This window comes from Necator americanus, chromosome IV (genome assembly GCF_031761385.1).
Source record: "Necator americanus strain Aroian chromosome IV, whole genome shotgun sequence".
NCBI classification, from domain to species: domain Eukaryota; kingdom Metazoa; phylum Nematoda; class Chromadorea; order Rhabditida; family Ancylostomatidae; genus Necator; species Necator americanus.
The window spans coordinates 2,183,838-2,208,873 of record NC_087374.1 but is presented as its reverse complement, the minus strand read 5'-3'; the positions used below and the strand labels follow the sequence as shown (position 1 = coordinate 2,208,873).

Sequence of the window (25,036 nt, the reverse complement as noted above, 5' to 3'; positions counted from 1 at the left end):
AGCCAAGGCTGTTCCATACCCCTCTTTCTGAAGTACAAGTTGGAACTAAACAAAAAGCACAGGCATGCTCAGATTTGCGAACTAAATACCTACCTTTAAAGACTTTAAACCTTTAAAGACGACGTATCACGAATTGACGTTTCCGAAAATCTACGAAAGCCGTAGTTCGAGTTGTAGATTAGGAAACCCAGCGTGGCCCCGCTCAACCTATCCAACTCTAATCCCACTAAGAAAAACGGCTTGGAAAACGGTGTTCCTTTTCACGAAATTAGTTGTACAAAGGTAGCGCATTCTAACGAATCTCCTGGAGAATAAGGTGGTTCCCACGCTGTTTTTTTCTAGCTGATTAAGGGGAACTGAGAGAATCAGCGCTAATACTCTTAATCTACAACCCGAACGCTATGGTTTTCCTGAGATTACCGTCCTACGTCAGTTTCGTGATACGCTGCCGCCAAACGGCAGAGAGTCTTCATTCTATCCTTTTCTGCGTACTCTGACTTCTTATTCGAACTACTACGTCTACTACGATAAAAGTATGAACATTTCTAAAGGGATCTGTTTCAGGCCACAATCAATTCCGCTCTCTATTTATCAATGCTTGGGTTATTTTGCATCGCCGACTATTTGGATGATGATACTATCAAGTTCTTTTTAACAGTGATAGGTTGGCAACTATGGCTCGGTGCGATACCGTGAGTATTCTCAAGTATTCTTAACATTGGCCTAATCACTTATATTAAACTGCAAACGGGCGTTATGTAATGCAACCTATCCCCATCATTGAAGAGCTGAGCCCTGTTTGAACATATTCGAGGTCCTGTATGATCTCCTGCCACAACTCGCAAAGAATTTGTCCATTCGAGTTTGTTCCATGTTCTGTGAAACCTTACTTCTTGCCTGAACTGATTGCTTATTCCACGTTTCTCCAAATCTTCTCTCACTACTTCTGCCCAGGACTTTCTTTCACGGTCTAGTGGACTTTTCCAGTTTGAGAACAGTCTCTAAGCAACTTAGACAAGGCTATCTGATGGCCTCCTTATGATGCGACGAAAGAAGGTGGAGACCTTTTGCTCCGACTAGTTCACAGGGCGAGCCAAGACGTTGATGTTCTCCTTGTTTATTCACTTCTGCGGAAAGTTTTTTGTTATGGCATACCGTTGGCAAATCAGGCAGCTTTTTTTCCATACAGACGAGTTTCTAAATCATAGTCGCTACCAAAATCTCTGACCGGCACACCAGTGTGGAGAAAACAGTAGCTAGTAGCGTGACTTTGTTGACGATTAGAGTCGACCATAGGCACTTCGTCGAAGAGTTGAATGGTAAACTGCTCGTACCCAACGTTTTTTCAGCTCGGGATAATAGAATTCACGCGTTCAGCCGGTTGTTCATTCCCCTTAGCTCCGGTTGGGGATCTCGTGGAGACCCACACCCGCTTACATTTACAAGAGCAAAATCGTGAACCGTAGAATGCGACTAATTTCAATACAAGGTCGACGACATGTTACAGCTTTGAAGTGCTTGATGCAAATATTACTACATCGCCGGAGTATCCGGGGTCTATTAGGTTACGTACAAATGGTGTTAAAATGACATCAACAAGTCGGAACACTGCCCAACTGTAATTCTCATGAAATCATCGATGAAAAAGTTGAACAAGAACAGTCCTAGAACATCCTTCGTCTTACTTCAATTTTCACTTTGAACGAAGTGCATTTGCGTGTTGTTCGAACAATAGCAACTGGTCTTCTATTCCTGTTCTCGACTAAGCGAATGAACCTTCCTCGAATGTCTCTACGTGCGTTAATGAGAAGTAGAGCCGAAAGCTGCTTTGAATTCCAGAAAGGGTAATCGCTTCAAGCGCCACAGCCACATTTCATTCACCCTTCTGGGAATAACCTGGACACCTGGACAGTTGTAACTGGACCAAAACAAAAGCCAGCCTGTTCACCACTTGTGGTTTATTGATAAACCGAGGATTGCCTCACCGACAGCTACATCATTAGGCATCGAAGTCGAAGGCATCTACGTGGATCAATAATGAATTGCCGGAATTGTATTTTCCGGAGTGATTCTGAAAAGTTGTCTAAGCTAACGCCGTTGGGATCTCCACAACAGTAGTAGGGAGGTTGTTTGCAGTTACCACAGGGAGGATGCGCAAACTCGCACAAGAATTCAGGAATTTTGGACAACAAGAGCGCTTGGGAGCTTCAGTGTGCCCGTTATCCGGGAATACATAGTTGGCAAAAGGACTTAAGCGCCCTCAGATAATGAGTTTATCCACGACAAGAAGAAAAGTACATTTAGATCGCTACCTACAAGTGGAGATTTCCCCAAATTCTCAAACGTTGACTAGCACATATTCGACAGGCCTGCAAAAAAAAAAGATCTATTCGTAAAAAAAAAAAACTTTATGAGTCGATTTTCTTTTCCTTTTCTTTTGTTGATGTTGGCCACTTTTGTCTGACAGTTTCGCTGCTCTCGAAGGCTCCGTTCATTGAAATTAGAGATCCCCAGTTCTATCGAGTATTTGTAGGGTCCATGGCTTAGTTTGCAAGTACCACAGCGAAAGCCCGAAACATTCCGCTGAGCGTAGAAAAAAGGTGAATCAAGAGCGCCACGCTGATCAATTCACCTCACAAGGCAACTTCTTACACCCGTGTGATTGACGAAATAAAACAGCGCAAAGTGAATTTCATTAGTAACACAAATGTGAAGACATGTTTACCGCTTCGTTTTTTTCTGTATTTCACTTCACGCGGCTTCAGTTAGTCAATGCTATTTGCGTAATGAGTTGTTTCGTCGGATAAACTGATCAGTCCGGCGCTACTTTTCCGTCTGTATATTACGTTGCCAAAAAGTGGGTGGTTTAAACTATCTCATAAACCCTACTCACTAGCGGATAGAAATCATCATCTAAAATCTCCTCTAAGATTTTCTTTTGGAAGATCACGTTTAGACCGTACTGATGCGGTATATCTTTAAACGGATGTGTAGTTCCATGGATCCCTATCTATCAGTTCTTGCAAAGCACGTCTTGGTGGTTTCCAGATGCTGAAAGCAAGAAACTTTGATTTTTTCCTCTTCTGAAATATTTTTTGCTGCACAATGTCGGTTCTGCCTTCAAGTTTCTTCTTTGGTCTTACATCCTTCGCTATGATCCTCATCCAAATTCCATTGACATTTGTGACATTTAAATGACATCTTTTAGATTATTTATGTACATTAAAGTTACTTTTTTAAGATATTGTATTATCGCTCTTCAAAGGGAGTTCCAACAACCTATCTGGAAGTTATGGAGAAAAATAGCCCGACCTTCAGAAATATCTGGTTTTCAATTAGCAACAGAGGTTCATTCGAAGTTCCCGACGGGGCATTATTGAATTTTCTATTGAAAAAGAGAAACCAAAAGCGTTAGTAGCTGGAACGATAAAATTGAAGGATCAAACTCGATTAAACACGAAATGAAGCGAATTTCTCGAGATATTTCTTGATGCGAATGTGTGATACTCATTTTTTTACTTGATAAAGGTGTCCAAAAGCTTATTGGTGCACAATAAATGCGAATCAACATCCTGTCTCTTACTTCTCCTTCTGTCTCTGTGCTATGAATTTGATGTATTTATAAATGTTCTTCAGCATGCTGTGGTTGTTCCAAAAATTCGACTGCTTTTTGATGGCATTTCTAATTTCTAAAAAAACAGAGGAAAGCCAATCGAACTCATTAAGTGCAGACAAAAGAAGCACGAAGGATACGGTACTTCCTGCTGCGGACCCATTTAAAGTAGCAGCAATTGTGGCTTATAAGGAGAACATTCAAAATTAACGGTAATAGATGGAAGGACTGGCAAATTGTTATACACCATTTCATAAAACATACCTCGCTCTACAAAAAAGACCTGCTTCGATCTCTTAATCACATTGATTGTTGCCTATGACACCTTCCCTGTACGACACCCGATGGGAAAGTCCCATCACACGCTTCACATTGACCGTAAACTTAGTTTCTAGATTGCTAGTTCATCTACTCGCTTTCAGCTAACTTGCCGAGAATCCAGATTTCTGCAGTTATCCATATAGGGGAGTTCTGATTCGCTGATCGCAGAACTAAGCAATTAGTACTAATTTTTAAATTTCTGCCAATACAATTAGACCGAAACTACCAAAATATTCACAAAACACCTTTAAAGACATCGTATTCAAGAGGCATTTCAACTCTTACGTTGTCCACGGTTACTGCTTTTCACCAATAGATCATATGAGCGGTTGCATCTGTCATCCGATTGCAGAATCGTCTGATCCGACTACAAGCATTGGATGAACTTCGTTATTAAAACATTATTTAACACTAAATCTTGAGATATTCTTCTATCCTGGATATGTGCATGAATTATTCAAGGTGCAACATAAACAAAGCTGTTTACCGTAAACCACAAAAAAAAAACAAAAGAAGACATAAGTGAAATATACACCTATAAATGCATAGAGAGAACAATTTCCAAATGATAAACATTACTTCTGAATGTGTAAATAAGGACATAAGCTAGTAATCTACTTCAAAATATTTCAAGAAATGGACAGAAAAAAAAACAAACAAAATATTCCTGGAAGTAGCAAAGTCCCTCATTTTTCCTCCTTTTTTGAGTTAAGGATAACCTCTTCATTGTTTTTTGCCTTCAGTTCATTCATCTTTCGTTCAACGAACATTGTCGTTGATGTCGACATCTGAACAGGGTAATTCATAAAAGTAACGGTACGTAGAAACAAGATAGCGAAAGTCCTTCCAGCAGGCAAAATTGTGGGTGTCTCTACGCTCAAGACAGGGACCGTCCGATTGATTTTTGCACCATTTCAAAAAAAAAGAAAAGGAAATTCAGAAATAGAAGAAAATCGTTGTTTACACCATCACTTTTGATTTTTCCGGTACTTTCGAACTCTGAAAATTTTTTTTATAACTTACACAACGAATTACTTTCACTTTCAAAGAGACAAAATTTATTCAAAACTAGGGAAGAGCGTTATCTGAGACAGTAATAGGCATGTTTTAGATCAGAACGTTCTTGCAATTTTTTGCAAGACTTCGTCGGTCTCTATACCAGTGCCATGAAGTCTACTACAGAAATTTTCTCTCCCTTTTTACATTCGGGATCACCTCACTCGCAGTTTTTTTTTTCACGAGATAACAGCGTTTCTACACAGAAGTCGTGCGTCGTGCTCCATATCGTTGGAGCGGCGCTAAATACCAACAGTTCCTAGTGTTTGGTACCTGTATATGGTAGTCAGGGAGTGCCTAGAACACTTATTGGGAAGACACAAACATCATGACCGGAGAAGTCAGTTTTCGCAAAGAAAGGTTCTTCCCATCATCGTTTTCGACGAACAGCAATCCAAACATACCGAAATAAGCACCGAGTCCGCACTTCTGTGACTTGCCGTGTTCAAGCCGTCTGGAATGGTCGGACTCATTATAATCAACGCCTAAATAAGGGAATAACGCTTCTCTAGATACAAAACACAGAAACAAAATCAACATAAACCACAAGACCTTTTTCATATTAGTCAACACACGATTCATACCAACAAAGAACCGAGGCTCTATTTGAGTTTCAATTTTCACACCAGCTGCTGCATGGTGAGACTCGGGACTTCCGCGGTAGATCACTAAAGATTTAATAATAATAATAATACTATACACAAAATGATATACATTCATACATATACACATATGATATACATACATATACAAAAAATACAAAAGAAGTGGAAAGTTAGAACAGTCGAATATGACCTTCAAATCCGACATGTGACAAACTCACAGTAATGGCATCCATACGGCAAACCACTTCGTACACACCACCCACATCGTCGAAGATAACGATACACAACGTATTTCTTCAAGAACATCGAACCACCTAAGTCTCTCATACGCAGCCATAGTTCATCTGAAAGTCAACGTACGAGCTATGATTCAGATTTGACTATTTTGAAAGATGGAAATTTTCTGAGAAAAAGGAGGAAAGATAGATGCAAATGCATTGTGAAAATGGCAAGATGGAACCAAAACAATTTGATATGTATGCTGAACAGTGGAACTATGGTATGCGCTGATACAGAAAAGATAATGCAAGGCTAGGATTGTCTGATTGCTACGAAAATGCGAAAATTTGGACTTTTTTTGGCGGATAAAATTTGTGTGACTTTGAAAAAACTCCAATAACTCAGCTGACATCTTATAAAAATTTACTCATGGAGGATTTGTTTTACTAGAAAATTGTTTTACTTCCCCACATTTCTTTTCTTCTCTCAAAAATTAGTCGACAAAAAATTGGAAAATTTGTTAAAAATAGGTGGATTCTGTCCCAACCATACTAGATTAAAAACGACATGAAGCACGGTACAGTTGCGTATGTGTTTGCGCTCGAAGAGGTGCAGTGGAGCGTAGAGGTTAGGATCGAGTGAGAACAACTGCTACTACCGTTCATTGCCGTACTTCTCGATGGTTCCGTCTCGATTTTTACCGCCATCTCCACCGCGCGCAACCGCTTACGCTACTGCACCGTGCCTCATGTCGTTATGACCCGACTTTACACCTTCGACTCTGCCGCTAAGGCTGTTTTCAAAATGGACATGAAGGTGTATTATGTCCACTCTTTCTAACGGGTAATATTCTGAAGATCAGACTGCTGTGTCTGGAGATCTATGAATGATATTTTCATAAGACATCACGCAATTTTCTTGGACAAAACACATACATGTTCGCATCGAAAAATAACACAGGCGATACTACAGCCAACAAGACCGAACTCCACCATGAACAACGCTATGATTCGGCAATTGAATTCATTATGAATAACGATCGTTCCGAAAAATAAACCTCATTGCTACACACCTGGTGTCAAAACTCTTTTGTTCTCTGACACTTCTAACATCTTCATTTCAATGGAAAGGAATATCGTCTCCTCCGGACTGAGGTAAAGCCTATCGTGTACAGGTGACCTCTCTGAAACACATTTAAGTGTACAAAGGAAAATCTTCTTTCACAAAAATTAGAAAATCCTGATGTTCAATAAAAACAAATGTTTCCTTTTATTTGGAAAAATGCAGCATGTTAATTGTTAGCCACAGGCCACTAATACAACGTAGTGGGAGATGTCCTCTTTAAGCACTTCCTTTCCTCTCCTGTTCAACGAAAATTCCCGAAAACCGCTCCAGAGACGTTTTCGACCACTCACAGGTGCGGTCGAAAACTGATGGAATCGTTACAGGAAGTTGGTGGCTGGCTTTAAGTCTGGCTAAGGAAATAAGCTAGGCTTTCTTTATGCAGACGTTGACAGTGCGCACATGGGAACATGCTCTGTGGCACTCTCTTAAATCCGCTTTCGCGTCGCAAGTCGTGGTCATCTGTGAATTTTGAAAACCGTACCGTCTTATACGTATAGTATTGTCAAAAAAACAAAAGCGCGGTGCACTTGGGCAAGCGGTTGCACTCGAAGCGGTGCGTTCGAGCATATCAGTTAGGATCGAGTTATGACTCCTGCTAACATCGTTCGCTGCTGCAATTCGCGATGGTCCTTTCCAACCGCTACTTTCACCGCGCCGCTTCGAGTGCAACCGCACCGTGCTTCTCGTCGTTTTGACATTACTATAAATGCTTACGCGATGTCGCACTATAAGTGGGAACATCTTGCCGAATTGTATAACTCACCGCTCCAATCACGTCCTGCCTCGCTTAACGGCGGGATATCGACACCTCCAACAGTTTCTCCTGGGAACAGAAGATGATTCACTCGATCCTGTCGATCGCCCATGTAATACCCGTAGCCGCCCTTGAACATTACACAGCATCAAACAACATCTTATACTTGCCAATTAAATATGTGAACGTTCCCTCAGTTCCTTCTACAATCGGCTTACGCAACTGCAGCGACTCGACGCTCGCTGCAGTTGCGTAAGCGGTTGCGCTGGTGCGTCCGAGAGTGGCGGTTAGAAGCGGAAGGGAATATTTGCCAGCACAACTCGCCGCCGCAATTTCCGATGGTCCTACCTCGCTCCCGGATGTACAAAGCCTCTTGTCGTTTTGATCCGACTGTACTTAGGTCCGCGTGGGTCACCTAATCTGGCAATTAAACAGTTGCCACATGACCGCAGAGAAACGTGTCTTTACAACGAGTCAAGCGTCTTAAAAACTTACAGTTTAGTTCAAGATAATGACTGATGAGTTGAGCTATAAAATCTACACCAAATAAGGGCACAACATTGGCAAGCAAAGATTTCTGAGTGCGCGATAGATGTTATAACCAGAGGTAAATATCACGAAAACTGATTGATTTCCAAATGAATCTGACCAAAATACTCAGTGCAAACAAAATATTCTTCATGTTTGCATTAACTTTTAACTAATTATAGGACCCAGCAGTGCTCATACATGAACTTCGTAAATCTCGTTTCTATAGATAGGGATTGTTCCTGGATAAGTGTGATATCCTCAACTTGTTTTTTTTTTCAACGAGAAACCAAGTATTCCAACTCACATGAGTATAGATATGCTCTGAACTTATGACATCAGGTACAATAACAGAACCACCGTAAATGATGGCTTTCGAAATTCGTAACGGTACTTGAGCATCAACCTCATCTCCGCCAGACTTCTTCTCATGCTTGATGAGGTTCATTACTGCCTGCTGCACATCTGCAACTCTTCAGTGTTATATTTGTAAAATTTGTTATAATTCATTGAGATAACTATGGTATAAAAGGTCAATTGATGACATAGATAACATAAATACTTGTTTCCGTACCTCACCTAGCTGGAATACGCCACGTAGCTTCGTTCTTAACTCTCAGAATACATAATTACAACTCTATATAGTAGAGTCAAAACGGCACTGTGGCCGGAAACCGGTTGGAATCGAGAAGGAACCATCGCGAACTGCTGCTAAGAATGATGCTGGCGAGGATCCCTCTTGACCGTAATCCCTACGCTCTACCGCGCAATCGTTTGCACAACTGTACCGTGCCTTTGTCGTTTTGACCATACTATAATTTCAACCACCTTCCCCTAAAATCAATTCTAGATAATGAATCAAAATATTGCTCAAAACAACAACTGTTCAGAAAAACTTTTTGAACTTTCAAAACAACACGATGCTTTGTCAGAAGCGGGGATAATTTGATAGTCAAAAACATCGCATTTCCAAACTTATCAGGCTAGACAGAAACAGACCTCTATTTCACTCCTACTTTTACTTCAACAGCCAACAGCCTGTACAGTTGGAACTCAGGCTGATGGAACTAACAATGACAACGTTTCGATGCACACCAGACCTTTTGCCAAGATCTCTGACAACCACTCAGGATCTTATAAGAGTTATAAGAAGGAGCTTGCGATTGTGTCCCGGGAATAGGAAAGAGCTTGTGATTGTGTCCCGGGAATAAGAAGGAGCTTGTGATTGTGTCCCGGGACTTACTGATTCAGTGACCATCAGTGTGCTGATCAGAGATCCTTGAGATCAAAACCTGCATCAATCCAATGAAAGGACAAATGATTCCATAGTATCTTTATCAATCAGCTAGGCGAGCAGCGCCCCAAAACCAATGTAGAAGATATGTCTTAGTTCCAGAATTAGAACAGAAGGACCCATGTAAGACATGGGTAACAAGGAGGTTCCTACGAGTGACTACCATCATAGAGAAAATACCCGTCTCTCTTCGTCCATCCTTCCCAGAGCCAGGGAATCCTGAGCCCTTATTACCGATTCGAAGATGCGAACAATAGGCAATCAATGAGACTGAGCTGATAGATTCTATTTATACGCCGGTGATACGTCAAAGATAAGGCATACAATACAAACGCTTAATAATTCCGTACCGTTTAGTCATTAGGGACAACCGCAAACTCTTTTAAGTGCCAACAAATAACATTTTCACCATGAACAGACAGTAGTGGGAAATAAAACCTACAGCTGTTAAGGGTCGCTTTTCTCTGAACAACATGATCATAACAATGTTTACTCAACGCGCTTTAATTCTTTTATCTATATCATAGAATTCTTAGATCTAAAATTAGAACTTGCTAAATTGGACTATCGACAAATTCTTAGATCGTACAGAAAATTCCGTAGAACGAAGGTCACAACTTTGAGAAACACTTATAAGTAATAAATATTCAAGGGCAAGTCTTGCGTATATAACATGTGAAAAAGTTAAATAGAATAACATATTGATATATCGAATGTACTAACAATCAAAAATGTTCTTATGAAGTTTTTTTTTTTGCAAATCATAACAAAGTTAATCTGAAGGTACTAGCAGCTCCTTTGTGGAGCCCTCGTTGCTCCACACTTTTTCCACTTTTTTCATGAGGCGAAGGCATTTCTCCTCTTCATATGGAAGCGTCACAACTTGAACGGAAAGAGGTAATCCCACGCTTCTTGAGGCAGCATCGCGTATGGTCTTCAGTACGATGTTGTAACCTCAAGAAAGAACTGTTAATGAAGAGATCGCTCAATACGCTGGAAATTTGAAAGATCAAAGAAAGACCACATACCAACAGGATATTTCTCTTCATTCATCAAGTCTTCGTCGTCTTGTGCATTCACATTTCCCGCAGGAACTGCACCAGCAGGAAAATCTAGCAAGTTGAACAATCCCGTATACGTTGCCACTGCTGACATTCTCGATGGAAACCGATGCGGTACAGGCGGAACTTGAAAATGTGAAACTTTTAGGTAATTCTATCTCAACATTTATAATCCGAAACTCATAAGAAGTCAGGTTTCACCAAAACGAAGAAAAAGGAGAAAACATCACGTACCAGGGAAAGCTGGACAAATCAAAGCATCGATTCTCAGACTTTTCCAGTACTCCGTGAACTGAAATAACGAATACTGAATTGACACGTTTATCTCACAAACGTTTTATATAAAAACGCGTTAACGAACGTATGTAAAGGGCATTTTGGAAATCTTGAACATAAACTAGAGGCGAGTAAAAACGTCATGAAGCTCGATGCAGTTACGTAAGCAGCTGCGCTCGAAGCGGCACGGTGGAACGTAGTGGCTAGGAGCGTGGTGAAATCCTTGCTGGCATCATCCATCGCTGCAGTTGGCGACGGGCCCAGCTCGGTTCCAACTGCTGCCTCCACAGCGCCGTTTCGAGCGCGTACGCAAATGCACATCAACTACACTCGTGTTTCATGTCGTATTGACCCGACTATATGTAATTGCACCAAACTTCAAGTCCTAAACCTCTGTCACAATTCTGTTCGAATTGTTTGTCTAATACGCTGCTCCCCCAAGTGTATCAACTTATCCTATAAAAGCTCCTCTTAAATGCACTGCAAACTTCTTAATTCCTTGGTGCTTGCAGTCCTCTCAAAAGTACTCCAAGCTGCTCTAGGTAGAAAATGTGGTTACACAAACTGATAGAAAGCTGTTTACCACAGTCTCAGTTAAAAACGAATGAAAACTTTGACTTCCCGGCACAATTAATTCATACCGAGCATTGTTGAAACATTGCATTCTGACTCAAAAATAGCACTAGACCAACCTTTTCTCTGTACCTATCGCATTGCTCCTGTGTGTAACGGAGATCCTCAAGATTCGAGACATAGGCGGTGCCAAGTGCGGCTAGTTGAGGGCTGATGTTTTGAATTACGCAAGACAAAAGCCAACGCAAGCAATTGGGCACCTAGAAGAACACAAAACTTTCTACGTTCTCTCAATTTTATTCTGGTGGGTTAGATTCAAATCTATAGAGACAGTAAATAGCAAGATGTAAGAATGAACTTTACCTTCAAGAGCATCACAAACTCTTTCATGTACGGATCAACAATGTCGTTATCGTAAAGAGATTGCATGTAATTACCACCATCAGCCATAAGAAGCTTCAATACAATGTGTTTCATAGGAAACTTGACAAATTACTACAAATATGTGAAGCTAACTAACCTTATAGAATATCTGCACCATTTCGTCCACTTTAGGGACTGTAAAACGAATTAGCTCATGCCCTTCTCGTTTAAGACGTTCAACTGTTTCCAACACACATCTTTTTACGCTGCAAGTAACATTAACCGAATCTCAGTGCCAATTCTGTTCCTCAAGACAGAGAATGTCTTGAGCAAGTTAAAACAAAATCTCAATATAACAATCACCAAGGCACTGGTGGGCAGAATCCGTCGTCATCGTAATACCCGATCTTGAGTCTGGTTCTTTGTGACAGTAACTAGAAAACTAAATTCCAACTCCAAAACACTCGCTCGGGTAACTTAAAGTCTTCTCAAAAACAACAAAAATCTACCGTGTCATTAAGCGGAGCAGGAATGGATGTAGGAACGATCGCACGATAGTCTGGATTACCGATTATCGTTTTGAGCAACATCACTTGCTGCTCGACGGTGTGCGTGAAGAAACCGAAACTCAACCCTAGGCGGCAACGACCAGGGACTCCAGGATGAGTATTTACCACGACTAGGCGACCTACAAACAACATTTCTTCGTAATAGTCTAGACAATTTACCATGTCTAACCTTAAAATTTAAAAGTTGACAGTAATTTTCCAACCAAATGATAGGCGCAATCAATGATATCATGCAGAAGATGGAGGGTATACATCATGCCTTTGGCAGTGTCCAATGCAATGCTCGTGGAAGTGAAAACTTCTTCACAAACATTTTCATCAAGCCTCCTTTGTTTTTCTTATACTTATTCTACCTCAGACATGGAGGAACGGTGCTCAATAGAGCTTCAGACGGATTTCTCAGTTCACAATGTGTTACTGACAATCTAGAAAATAATGTCAGTCAACGGCACTATTTGGCATTGGGTTGTCGGTTCCTAAACGGAACTAACTCCGAAGTTACGATACGATCCTAACTGATGAAACGCAACTCTGCAGGGAGACAAACTCACCGAAACATTAGCATGTAATAAAGTATTTATAGTGGACTCCGAATGTGTTTTCTACTGGGTGAGTGCCAGGCGCCTTCGTCTGGAGAGTAGAACAGAGGAAAGAGCGGGTGCATGTGTTAAGGAGAAAAAGAACACACGCCGCAGTCACTCTATCCGCGCTGGAATGATACTGATTCTTCACCTTGACAGGGGATTCACATCCCAAGTTATGTGTTTAAGTGGAAGGTTACGCGTAAAGTTCAATTTCACCTCTGAAATATACGACACTTCTTTTAAAGGGCACTCCCATAATAAGTCTACAATCAATACGTATACGTCGTATTCACTATAGCCCAAATGGCATACTTCTCATTCTACAGTACCTTCCGTTGGTTTCAGTGTCACGGCACCGGAGAATGCGGCAGGGATGCGCAAACTTCCAGCGAGATCGCTTCCTGTGCCGAATGGAGTGCCTCCACCCATCAAAAGGGCCCCTTCTCCTCCAGAAGAACCTCCCGGCGACCTAATAAAATCAATATATGCACAGCTTATTATGATCTTTCTTGGCAAGTTGATATATATATATATATATCAATTTGCCAAGAAAGATTATGATAAGCTGTGTAGAAAGGTTTACCTGGTGACATCGTGAGGATTGCATGTAGTTCCATATACAGCGTTTGAACACACAAAAGATATGAGAGCTTGTGGCACATTGGTTATTACGAAAGGAACCTACAAGCTAGTGCTTCACAATATCCAAGTGTGGAACACGATCTAAGGACGTACTGCTCCAATATTGCGTAGATGTGTCACAAAAGAACATTCTTCCAACCTTGGCTGACCAAGAAATTTTGCCAAACCGATGCAACAATCGTAACCTGGCATCTGAGTGAGGATACTTGTATATTAGAATGAATATATAATCACGATCATCATAGTCTAATAGAGATTCTTCCACGCATCAACACGTTACATTAAAACGCATTTGAAAAAAAAAATACACAGCATCCTTCTTTCAACAACTGTAGAAAAGATACCTTGCATTACGATACGCGTATGTTATCTGGTTGCACATAGTGAAGTGTGGTACACTTCGAATGGACATCGCAACTTGATTGGGATAACTACGACCCAATACTTTCAAAATCGTGTTCTACACTTTCATGTTCATCGCTGTCCACAAATCTCCCTGCTATCTATGTATATGTATATTATCAACATCAATCTGATGCCCCTTGAAAATGAAGGTCTCTCTGAATAGGTTAGCCAAGAAAGAGAAAGTTGTTGATTAACTGGATCAAAACTACACGTACGATCACAGCTTTATTTTCGGCTCTTCTATGTCTTCATCTACATACTATATTTCTGGAGAAATCTTTTCTTCGTCTAAGGTCACGTGAGATTCCATATAATGTGAGCAAGGAACTTGACTTACATAAAAATTCCCCTTCACACTGAAGGGTATGCCATAAAGAGGTGGTTTTTCCTTCGAAAATGACCAATTTTTATCGGCTTCAGCAGCAGTGTCGAAAGCCTGCAAAATGAAAGCTGACCAGTAGTTGATATCCATAATGTCTAAGCCCACTTCTTTGATAACTTCGATACAGCAATTGAGTCGTTCTTGCACTTCCATAGCTTTCCATACGTAGGCCTCCAATGCTTGCACGGCATTAAGCTCATCCTTCTGCAGACGATCTTCAAAAGTAGGAACTGGATTACATGGATTCGACTTTAACCTACTAGAAATATTCACCTCTCAGATCAAATAACGACCAAGATAGTATTTCTCGTCTCCTCTCGATAACTGCGGAATCCTCTGTTGCAACCCGAGACCGAAACTCTTCAAAGCCCGCTGAGCGCGACTTCTCATTCCTTTCGATTGCTTGTCGACAGTTTGCGCGTGCTCCCCATGGCTATAAGTGCCATTATTTAGTTTTATATAACTAATACGTACCACAATGTACCATTATTTAGTATTATATAAGCAATATAATACTAAATAATGATACGTTGTGGCACGTTTGTTTGTTTTGCGCATACGCGTCTGATTGTTACTTGCTCGCGAGACCACGCCGCCAGGAAGCTGAGAGTACGCAGTGGGGACGTACAAACTATTTAACCTGCGCTACAGTGTGGTGCAATAATCTCACTCGTTTAAAAAAAAGTGCTGTCGTCCAGCACACTGCTAAAGCCCATAACCTGGAAAATCAGAACTGCCAAGCACTGTCAAGTGAACTCAAATAAGCCGCTCCGTCCTGGTTTGCACGGTATCTCTGTGCTCTTTGCTGCACTAGAGGAAACAGAGAAACATTAGAAATCGGCTGAACTAGGCTGTCTAGATTTGTACTACTGTGAGATCGTATGGTAAAGACTTAGACGACTTATGTGGACAAGCAGGCATCACCTCATTCTCACCTCATCCACGTTTTCAAGAGGAATCGACGACGCCATCAGTTTACCATGTGTTCGAAGTTCATCTTCTTTTACGCCCTAAGAGATAAGCAAGCGGTCGATGATAACTCTCAAAATTCAGCTCGACTTCTTTCTGACCAAGGACATTCCTTAGTCGAGAGATAGGGAATCCACAGCTATTTGTGACGTTGCATTTAACTCTGACTACTAAGCAGTTCTTCTCAGCTTCAAGGTACGGTTCTACAAGAGAAAACGACGAGCTCCACCTCTACCAAAACAGGAACGGAACAACATCCTCTGCGGAACAAAAAGAATCTTTGCGATGGGGAGTATCAAATTATATCCAGGACACTGCAAGGAAAGCGCCCCCGGCTCGAAGAAGTTTGCTTTTCTGGAGACAAAATCCATGTATAATTCTTATAAGTCGCCCGAAACACTGGTGACTCCCGGGGAAGCGTCTGAGAAGAAAGTTCCATCGTTCGCTGCGACCAAACCACAAAAAGAATGGAAAGAAGTATGAACAAGGGAGTTTGAGAACCTGAGAAACCTTCTGGCTTCACCAAAACAGTATACTGGCGAAATGAGTTGTTCTCCAGTCCTCAACAATACTAATGGAGCAGCTATCGGTGGAACAACTCCAACAAATTAGAAGATCATTTTAACACCTTGTTGTACCAACAAGCGCAATCAGCTCCTGAGCTCGAGTACGTTCAAGGACCGACATATGATGCAAACATAGACAGACACAGAGCCAACTCACCAACTGAGTCAGAGTTCCTGATCTGTATCCAAAAGCTGAAGAATGGGAGGTCTGTTAGGGTTGATGGAATTGTCGTAGAGATGCTGAAATCAGTCTGGGATATCTGAGATGACGAAGACAATCCTCCCAATATGGATCGACAGAAGGAGACACCCTATTAGAATTCCCCTCTACATGAAGCTATTCGTTCCGGATCATAGGAACTATGGAGGAATCTCCTTTCGGCGTGTTATATGCGAGGTTTTGGAACGGATTATCTTGGGACGGCTTTCATCCGGTTGTTCTATGTTTGATTTTTCTAATCTTGTGAGCACATAGTCAATCGTGTGTCGTCAATTGGCAGAGTGGTCGAAATGTAGCAGTGGTACTCGAAGATAATGTAGTTAAAGGCATTACCACACAAATCTGGGATGGTATAGACTTCCGGTGGCTAAAGACTACACGGGGTCGTAGATTGCAGAAACGGGTGGGATAACGCTCATTTCTTCCTAATTGCCGTAAAAAAAACGGCCCAGAAGATGCGGCGCGTGCACTAGGGTGGTGCGCTTCAATAGAAATTCGAGCGTTCCGGGACGCTGTTTTCTACTATGAGTTCTATTGGGGTGCGCCACCTTTGTGCACCTGCCCCATCTTCCGGGCCTTTTTTTACGGCGGTAAGGAAGAAATGTGCGTTATTCCAACTGTAATCTACGACCCCGTATAGTCCTTAGCCATCGGAAATCCATACAAGCCCAGACTCGTGCGGTGATGCCTTGAACGAAGCCGTTCTTGGCTCTCCTCATCGAGGCCGCTTTCTCTGGCCGCTTCGAGCCGAAGAAGGAAAGTTAGTTGGCGTACTTGATAGGCAAATCAGCGAACAACCACTGCAGTCCGAACAGCTTCCAGATGTATGCAATCATTTGATGTGACAACTAGACTAAGAAAAGGTAGAGTGGCGTGACCCTTCATTTTCAACTTCGCCATCGATACCATCATGGAAAGGACAATGGACCAGTATCCTGGTGACATTGTCCTAGCATCAAGACACCTCTTGACCGATCCCGAGGACACCAACGATATTGTTATGTTCGCAGAATGCAGCACGAAAACATCAACATGTTCTCAAACTTGTATCGAAACTACCTGGAGGTTTAGAATTATGGCTGCGCCCTGATAACTGTAAGCAAATATGTGTCTCCTCTAGATCTCCAAAGGAATCAGGGTGTAATGCTAACTGATCGAACTTGTGTATGAGCTTTGTTATCTGCGGCTATGAGAGCCACACACAACAATGATGTGCAACAGCGTGTTCCCCATTCAACTCCTTGACTAAGTGCTTGTGATCGACTCCTATGGCCCTTGAAGCCAGCCTGTGAGTTTACTTATGCACTATTCGCCCTGCCAAAATTGATGCATAGGAGACTAGGGCAGCAACATGACATTAACATGATTTTTCAGCGCACCTTATTAAAAATAAACCGGCGAATAGCTAGCACCACGAGGTAAACCCAAATTGAAGTAAACGCAATTCGTTCGGCGGTCCACTCCGACAAATGTAGTTCACTCACCAGAATATTGCCCATCGTTCCTCACGAAAATTATAACAATTTTATGTATCTAAACAATAAATAGGCAGGATTATACGACCGATGCTCAGACTTCTCAGATACATAAGTAAAAGGCTAAACCACCTAATTGTGATTAGGTAAATAATCAAGGACTTCTAGAGATTTATTGCAAATCAAATTAAAAAGAAAACTAAATACACTATGAAAACTATCCTCTGCATTCAAAACATAACGATCAAAAATCTGCCTAGGTAAATACACGACTCTAAGCATTTTCCAATGCAGAACTTCGAAAAACAACAAATTTGATTAGTCAAAAACATCTTCACGATCAGCTACATATTGGAATATATCTCGTGGGGTCTTCAGCCGATCAGCGTCTCCATCGGGAATCTCGAAACTAAAAAGTTCGGCTTCATGAGAAGCTAATCAACGCTTTATTTAGGGAAATGATATTTCCTAAATCTGATAATAACATATGTATCTGAACTAAATCCTCCTTTTCAGAAGCTTGTTAGCCTGTCTTGGGCGCTGAAATGTGCTAAATAAATCTAAACTGTAATGGAAACTGGAACTAAATCACTACACAAATTTTTCCTAGGAGGTATAAATTTCCAATGTTCCAAACGAACATCCCTCTGCTGACGTAATCGTAGCAGTCAGATCTCGGTTGTTTTATCAGTAAACTTTCCACCTGATGATCTTTGACTCTCTCTCTTCTGAGTTCAATGTCATCAGATTACCTTCTTTGATAAGCAGTAAGGCAGGGTGTATGAAACCGTCAAAAGCAAATCCGCCACAATTGATATGAAATAGCTTGAACCTTCAAATTGTTCTTTTCCTTCCTAATCTTCAACTTCTTTGTAGGTTTATACGGTATATGACGAGCCCCCAAAAGTCAGAAACTACCCAACGGACTGTTTGTTAGCCGCCTCTCTATGAACTTGCAAGAAAAGAAGTAATAGATGGAGTAATTCGAAACGAGTGAAACACAGATCAATCTGACCTCGAAGAAACATGAAGATGTGGATTTCAAAAAAAAAATTCAGTCCAAAAGTTTGCTCAACTAGCGACATGCTTCAAGTGATAAGAGCAGTATTAACTAAGATTACGACGTGCGCTTAGAGTTGGCAAGACAAAAATAAAGTAACAGTGGAAGACAGGAAGCAACGAGTGAAACTGGAAGAATAGGTGCGAAATATGAGTTAACAGAACGAAGCTCCTCTGCTGGATTTGAATTTTTCCGAATCAAGAAATGTGAATATGAACCATAAAGGGCTGGCTTCATGCTTACCAATTGAAAAGCAACTAAGTTATAGCTCCTTTAACTCTAATCACATATTCATAAGGATTTTCATGCGATTCAATCATTGCACCTAGAATATGACCTTTCTACCTTATATCTTTCTACGAAGCTAAGAAAATCATAAGTGGAAGAGAGGCATTGGGTTCTAGTTGAAAAACTTACGGCATGAAGAACATCCAATTAACAATTAACAATGCATAATATATAGTCCAGTCAAAACGACCTGAAGCTCGGTGCAGTTGCGTAAGCAGCTGCGCTTGAAGCGGTGCGATAAAGCATAGCAGTAGGGGTTGGGAGTACCCTTGCTAGCACCACTAATCGGTGCAGTTCCCGATTGTCTCATCTATTACGCTGTTTCGTTTCGAGCGCAGCGTGTGTACGCAAATGCACTAAGCTTCGTGTGGTGAATATGATGAATTGACCTGAATATAACAACATATCCATACATAATATTATGAATGAATGATCAATTCTTCAAAAAAAGAAACGAACAGAATTTACAGCATAATATCTGTTAGAAATTGGATGCAATAGAGTTACTCACCCAAACTCCTCCTCCATTGCCATCATCACTTCAACATGATCGAGCGAATCTAAGCCCAAATCCTAAATCGTTGATTGTCCTTTTCAAAGTTTACCCAGTTTGTTAATGTACATACCTTCGAAAAATCAGAGTCCATAGTCAACTTCTTAGGATCAATTTTATCATACAGACTGAGAACGAGGATAATCCGATCCTCCAGAGTTTTCTTTGTGAGAGGAGCCTTAAATGCACCTACGTATAGACCTCACAACATTTATGAATGAAGTTTAAGAAACTGAAGAAACTTAGTGAATTTCCGAACAAAACCGAAAAAAAATCCCACCTTTGATGAATACGACCTGATTTGTTCTCTGGACTTCAAGCTTATGGCGTTAACGACTAGCGGTCGAAACGATACCAAGTTTGTGGCCTTTCGGCAGGCTAGTTGTGTAAGGACAGGCCTCGAGGTAAGAAAAACCTGTCTGAGCATATCAAACTGCCTGGAACTAGGACATAAAAAAATGTTAATTTTGAAGGACACATCTCAGAAGAAATCCAACACCTTTTCTATTGAACTTCACACAAGATGAGTGAAATTCACAAGTACGTCTCCTAATTTGTGAAATATTCCCTTTGAGTAGAGTATTTATGGCTTTTCGCATTTAGAACTATTTAATGACAAGACTGATGCGAAGTGTACGAATAACCACACATATGACAGAAATACACATCCAAGGTTTCTTTAATTACCATTCCAAATTCTCCGGAAAGTTAGATACGCGCTACAAAAGAGAACCAAAAGAAAGGAGGAACAAATCTTCCTCCGAGAATTAGTGCGTAATTTGAAGAGCACTATTTCCGCAATTACGAACATTTCATGAAAGCTCGGATGTTTCGTCGATTCAATGGTTCAAACAAAGACGATTGGAGCAGGAAGTGTCCTAGAGAGGGATGGAAAGAAGCAGAAGGATAGTTATCGAGGGAAGAGGGGAATCTAGTCCATACTGTTTGAGGCGGTTAAAGTGGTACTGCTTGTTTTCCGCGCGCATCGACGCGAGCGACGATCCTCGCGGCGCGACAAGACTCGCCCGACCGTGCCGCCCGCGCGTCTGAAAACTCTATTGAGGGCCGTTGCTGGTTTGTGTTGTTGATTGTCTGTGGTTTCCATTTGTTATACTTTTTCTGCTAGTTTTCGTCCCTTATTGTGGTCCTGATGGGAATTACCCGTACGTTTTTCGTGATCTAACGGTTCCTTTTGTACAAATTTGCTTGCGGCCGACTGTGAATGGTCGCATTCGATTGGGTAAAGCGTGAGCGAATACGGAATGTTAGCCCGACAGACCAAAGGTGTGCGTTGCGGTCACATGATTGAACGCGTTAGGTACCGACTCTAAGCGCAGTCGCTGACATTTGTTTGTCCGCGCGATTGTGACGCGTCCGCTACCGTTCACGCATTCCGTCTGCCTCGAACAAGTTGCCTGATATACTCAGTCAATCAGTGAGTTTTCTTTTCCCCATCGTATTTATCCGCTGCTGAATTCCCTCGTTTATGTGATACGTGGGGAATGCGAAGAAGACGAGGGGATCACAGCAGAACTAGGGTAAAATGCAGTTGGGGGAGCACTCAGTGCCCCTATTTCTGAGCGCAAATAACTAAACAGTCAGCGCCCTAAGACCTAAACATTAGTCTTAAAGGATCTATGACATGTAAGCTACAGTTATCAAGAGAAAAAAGTAAGATAGAGCGTTCAGAAAAAAGGGCGCCAGTAAGTGTCTTCCCTCCCTTCCCCCTCCACTCCCACTACATTTTTCCCCAGAATTAGTGCCAATTAGTGAATTTGTGAAAACAAATATAAGCGTATGACCCGGCAAATTTGCGAGACTTCAACACTCCATCGGTCCACTGGGCGATGTAATTAAAATATGCAATTATATATGCATAACTGATCCAATTCTAATGCAGTCTATAGTCGAGTCAAAGCAACGTGAAGCCTGGTGCAATTGCGTAAGCAGCTGCGCTCGAAGTGGCGCGCTGCCTTTAGTCATTTCTATAAGCTGATCGGAGCTAACAATTCCTTGATCGCAGTCACTTACGCAATTACATTATGCTACATGTCTTCTTTACCCGAATGAAAGTCGGTCAAATTATCTTGTGTGCCCTGGTGCAGTGCTCCCACCTCGAAACATTTGGCATATCAGTGATATATAAAATTGTTTATGCGCTCCCGCTCGCTGTGGTTTTTCTATTCTTCTTCGATTTGGTTGTCGTTAATTCCGTCAATGTGATTCCAATTGTTTATGTTGTTACAATGTACATTCGTTTTGCAGTATGCGCCAAAAAATTATCTTATCCACAATCAACAAATAAGATGCCTATGCCCTCGATCATCTTTCGAAGTCCAGTTCTTATGCAGTTCAAGAACTAGTTTTTCCTTGTTCTTTCGAGACGACATAGAAGATCTGTATCTTCCGGCTATGCGACCTGGCCCACTGACTTGGATACTTATTTGTTCGGTATGTGAATGCACTGTAAGAGTCATTTTTTAGGTTTAGCTTCTCCACATGTTGCAGTATATCTATGCTGTTTCATGAAAGTTTTGTGATCGTGTCTGCGTAGCCGCGTTTGTTAACACTTAGCAAAATTTCTAGTCGATCTTCGCGAATAAATATGCTGCCACCGTACATTCCTAAAATTCCCGATGGTCCCATGTAGATTATAACCACCATCTCCTCCGCGCCGCTTCATGCACAACAGTTTACACAGCTACACCGTGCTTCATGTCGTTTTGACCTGACTATATTTACATGGCCACACGAATCAGTGCGAAGCTTCACGGAAGTGAGTTCTTTGGTGCACAAAAAAAAATCAGACTTCATTAGAACAGTTACAGACGGATAGTATCAATCTTCAGCAGAATGGATGTGTTAAGCAGAAACGGTGCCACTCGAGCTTCCTGAGATAATACGATTTTCTTGTTTTAAAATTACATTCTGTCACCCTCCATGTTTGTATTATTGATGGTTTCCTTTCAATTTCTGACTACTGAAGTTATTTCACCTCAAGGAACTTGTCATAAGCAATAACTCCAAAATTTCGTACGCGAATTTCCATATACCACTGCCCATGTGAGAACAATGAGTCTTCAGTTACGTGGGATCCCGCTTCCAGGGACCTTTAAAGTTCTAAACACCCGAAGTTAACTTCAAGAAGTCATCGATTCTGACCTGTGAAGTAGGGAACCTAGTGGAAATTACTCATAAAGACGAAATATGTATTTCAAATTTGGATAGGAAATAGTAAATCCAATAGTACGGTTACAATGTGTCTGCATTGATTGCAATTGGAAACCTTGAACTGGAGCAATAAGTGTGAGGCTGAAGCTAGAGCTCCTGATCTGAGCGCTAGACGGCTACGGCTTATCATTGATACCTCATAAATGCCTTGTAACGTTTATTGATACTTGTAAGGCAATGATACCTAATGGCTGATTATGAAACTCCCTGTGACGAGATTTGTGGCGGCCCAAAGTCTCCATTTTGTTGAGCACTTTTTTTGCTCTTGTCTTTCATTGGACAGGGAAAGAGAGGTTTCTATGAAAGCGTATGCGTTCACAGAAACCTCTCTTTTCGCCATTTCATACAGCAAGAGAACTACGCCTTCAGGTAGCTATGACGAGCTCAAGCTCTCAAAGTCCTTCGGACTTTGCTAAACCTTTGCGGGATAATGGACGTTTCGCGAACCCCCCGTCTTTTGACAAATGGACCGGAGTTCCTGGTTTTTGGAGTCTATTGAAGTGGAGATTGTTTGAGAAGGACAACTCTAATATACCAGACGACAATGCGGTATAGGTTGTGTTCTCGTTCTTGTTCTGTATATTGCCACCAGTAATGTTCCATAATGTCTCAGTTAATATTTCAGTACTCTTTAGGAATTAGATGAAGTGTTACCCGTACACAATGGAACGAAATTCGAATCAAAATCGAAGGCGGAAATGTTTGCTACATGGCTTGGACACGCGACTGTACTAGTTCAAATGGAAGACATACGGTAATAAAGTAGAACGTATTCCCCGTGAACTTTCACTGATTCTTTTGGCTTGGGATAGTCGTTGGTCAGGGGGCTAACTGAAACACTGAGGTACTTTTGGTTGTGATGTAGCTCGGAAGGAATGTAAAGCTAAGCAGCTCAACAAATTGAATAAATATGCATTTTAACGTCAGGCATCTTTGAGAATCTTTTCTGCTTGACGGAATTGCTTTAAAATGGCCTCCTAGGTTCATCACTGATCCCGTTTGGTCGAGACGAGTCTCATTTTCACAATGGTTTGGACCCAAGCGTTACCGTCCGCCTCCCATGGAAATTGAGCATCTACCAACTGTAATCTCGCATTAATTTGTTAAAAAAGAAAGATCAGGCATTGTGTTTAAAGCGGACAAGCTTCAATAACACTAAACTATGTTTCAGCTCCACTTCGGCGTCATTTCCCACGATCACTATGACCATCTTGACTCCTATGCAGTAACAACGATAAATGAGTAAGCAGTACATTAAAACAGTAACGTTAACATTTTGTGGTGCATTTAATTATTTCAGACGAAATCCTTCAATGAGATGGTTCGTTCCTCTTGGCATGCAAAAATGGATGAGCTCCATAGGAATCCGTAATTCTGAGGACTATCCAGAGAAAGTCACGGAAATGGAATGGCTAGTTGATTTAATTCAACTGAATAAGAAAGCTTACCAATCCTATTTTTTTTAGGGGTGAGCACGACTCATTTAAGGTTGATGATAAAAACGTGACAGTTTGGTGCCTCCCTTCCCAACACTGGGGACAACGAGGTGCTTTTGACAGGAACAAGGTTTGCGCCACACACTTATATATTCGAATATGATTGCTTCATTTAAACGGCTCTACTAAGTATTTCATAAAGCTAAGCTAAACAGCGAAATTATGTTGCCTTTAACTCTACTATATATCTAAGATTTCTTCCCGTCTATTTAGAGAAAAATGTAGAAGACTTTTAAGCGACTGTGGTCAGGATGGGCCGTTGTGACGCCGAATCGCCGCTTTTACTACACGGGAGATACGGGATACTGCGACCGCGAATTCAAGAAGATTGGCAGCCGCCTCGGACCATTCGACCTTGCTGCAATTCCTATAGGTGCATACAGCCCAAGGTATGCAAATCATTACACTACTAACACTTAACAACCACACTAGAATCCACACTATTTGAGGTGGTTCATGAAATCTCAGCACATTGACCCACACGAAGCCGTAGCGATCCATGATTTGGTGAGGTCTAAGTTTTCTGTAGGAATTCACTGGGGAACTTATCACATGGGATCATACGAAGTAAGCATATTTGGTGCCCACTATTTCATTATTTGACCCAAATTCCTTTGATTTCTTAGATTATAGATATGTTTATATTGCAGTATTACCTCGAACCAAAGGAGCTGCTAAATGATATAATGCAGAATAGAACGGATCTTCCTCCGTTTGTAACTCTAGAAATGGGACAGATATGGGAAGAAAGCCAAGATTCGAATGAAGACACTTTATCCTGATTTATTGATATGTACAATTTCAAGGA

At 41.3% G+C, this 25,036-nt stretch overlaps 4 protein-coding genes across 6 annotated transcripts; 1 reads left to right on the top strand and 3 right to left on the bottom strand.

Annotated features, from left to right (window-relative positions):
• Positions 1-4,620: 4,620 nt before the first annotated feature.
• RB195_000189 (uncharacterized protein) lies at positions 4,621-8,669 on the bottom strand (the record flags this gene model as incomplete). The annotated part of the gene is made up of 7 exons (XM_064196381.1): positions 4,621-4,722; positions 5,395-5,475; positions 5,543-5,658; positions 5,814-5,939; positions 6,887-6,997; positions 7,703-7,823; positions 8,529-8,669. 7 exons carry the CDS (start codon positions 8,667-8,669, stop codon positions 4,621-4,623), a joined length of 798 nt encoding a protein of 265 aa, XP_064052262.1.
• A 1,618-nt stretch (positions 8,670-10,287) lies between these two features.
• Positions 10,288-17,624, bottom strand: RB195_000188 (uncharacterized protein; the record flags this gene model as incomplete). 2 transcript variants are annotated; one of them, XM_064196379.1, is made up of 15 exons in its annotated part: positions 10,288-10,469; positions 10,544-10,702; positions 10,811-10,868; positions 11,545-11,685; positions 11,789-11,881; positions 11,946-12,054; positions 12,152-12,222; positions 12,298-12,476; positions 13,271-13,410; positions 13,525-13,622; positions 13,677-13,775; positions 14,326-14,424; positions 14,476-14,585; positions 14,644-14,803; positions 17,505-17,624. In XM_064196379.1, the coding sequence occupies 15 exons, from the start codon at positions 17,622-17,624 to the stop codon at positions 10,288-10,290; spliced, it is 1,818 nt and encodes a 605-aa protein (XP_064052260.1). The 2 variants fall into 2 exon arrangements, with proteins under 2 accessions (XP_064052260.1, XP_064052261.1); XM_064196380.1 differs by having other exon boundaries at positions 17,610-17,624.
• A 294-nt stretch (positions 17,625-17,918) lies between these two features.
• Positions 17,919-19,928, bottom strand: RB195_000187 (uncharacterized protein; the record flags this gene model as incomplete). Its single annotated transcript, XM_013449738.1, has 4 exons — positions 17,919-18,009; positions 19,460-19,521; positions 19,575-19,679; positions 19,782-19,928. 4 exons carry the CDS (start codon positions 19,926-19,928, stop codon positions 17,919-17,921), a joined length of 405 nt encoding a protein of 134 aa, XP_013305192.1.
• Positions 19,929-20,723: 795 nt separating this feature from the next.
• Positions 20,724-25,010, top strand: RB195_000186 (uncharacterized protein; the record flags this gene model as incomplete). Of its 2 annotated transcripts, XM_064196378.1 has the most annotated exons (11): positions 20,724-20,785; positions 20,930-20,936; positions 23,102-23,281; positions 23,368-23,486; positions 23,714-23,816; positions 23,904-23,974; positions 24,033-24,143; positions 24,199-24,298; positions 24,466-24,617; positions 24,678-24,795; positions 24,879-25,010. In XM_064196378.1, the coding sequence occupies 11 exons, from the start codon at positions 20,724-20,726 to the stop codon at positions 25,008-25,010; spliced, it is 1,155 nt and encodes a 384-aa protein (XP_064052258.1). The 2 variants fall into 2 exon arrangements, with proteins under 2 accessions (XP_064052258.1, XP_064052259.1); XM_064196377.1 differs by lacking the exons at positions 20,724-20,785; positions 20,930-20,936 and adding an exon at positions 21,914-21,952.
• Between the last annotated feature and the right edge of the window lie 26 nt (positions 25,011-25,036).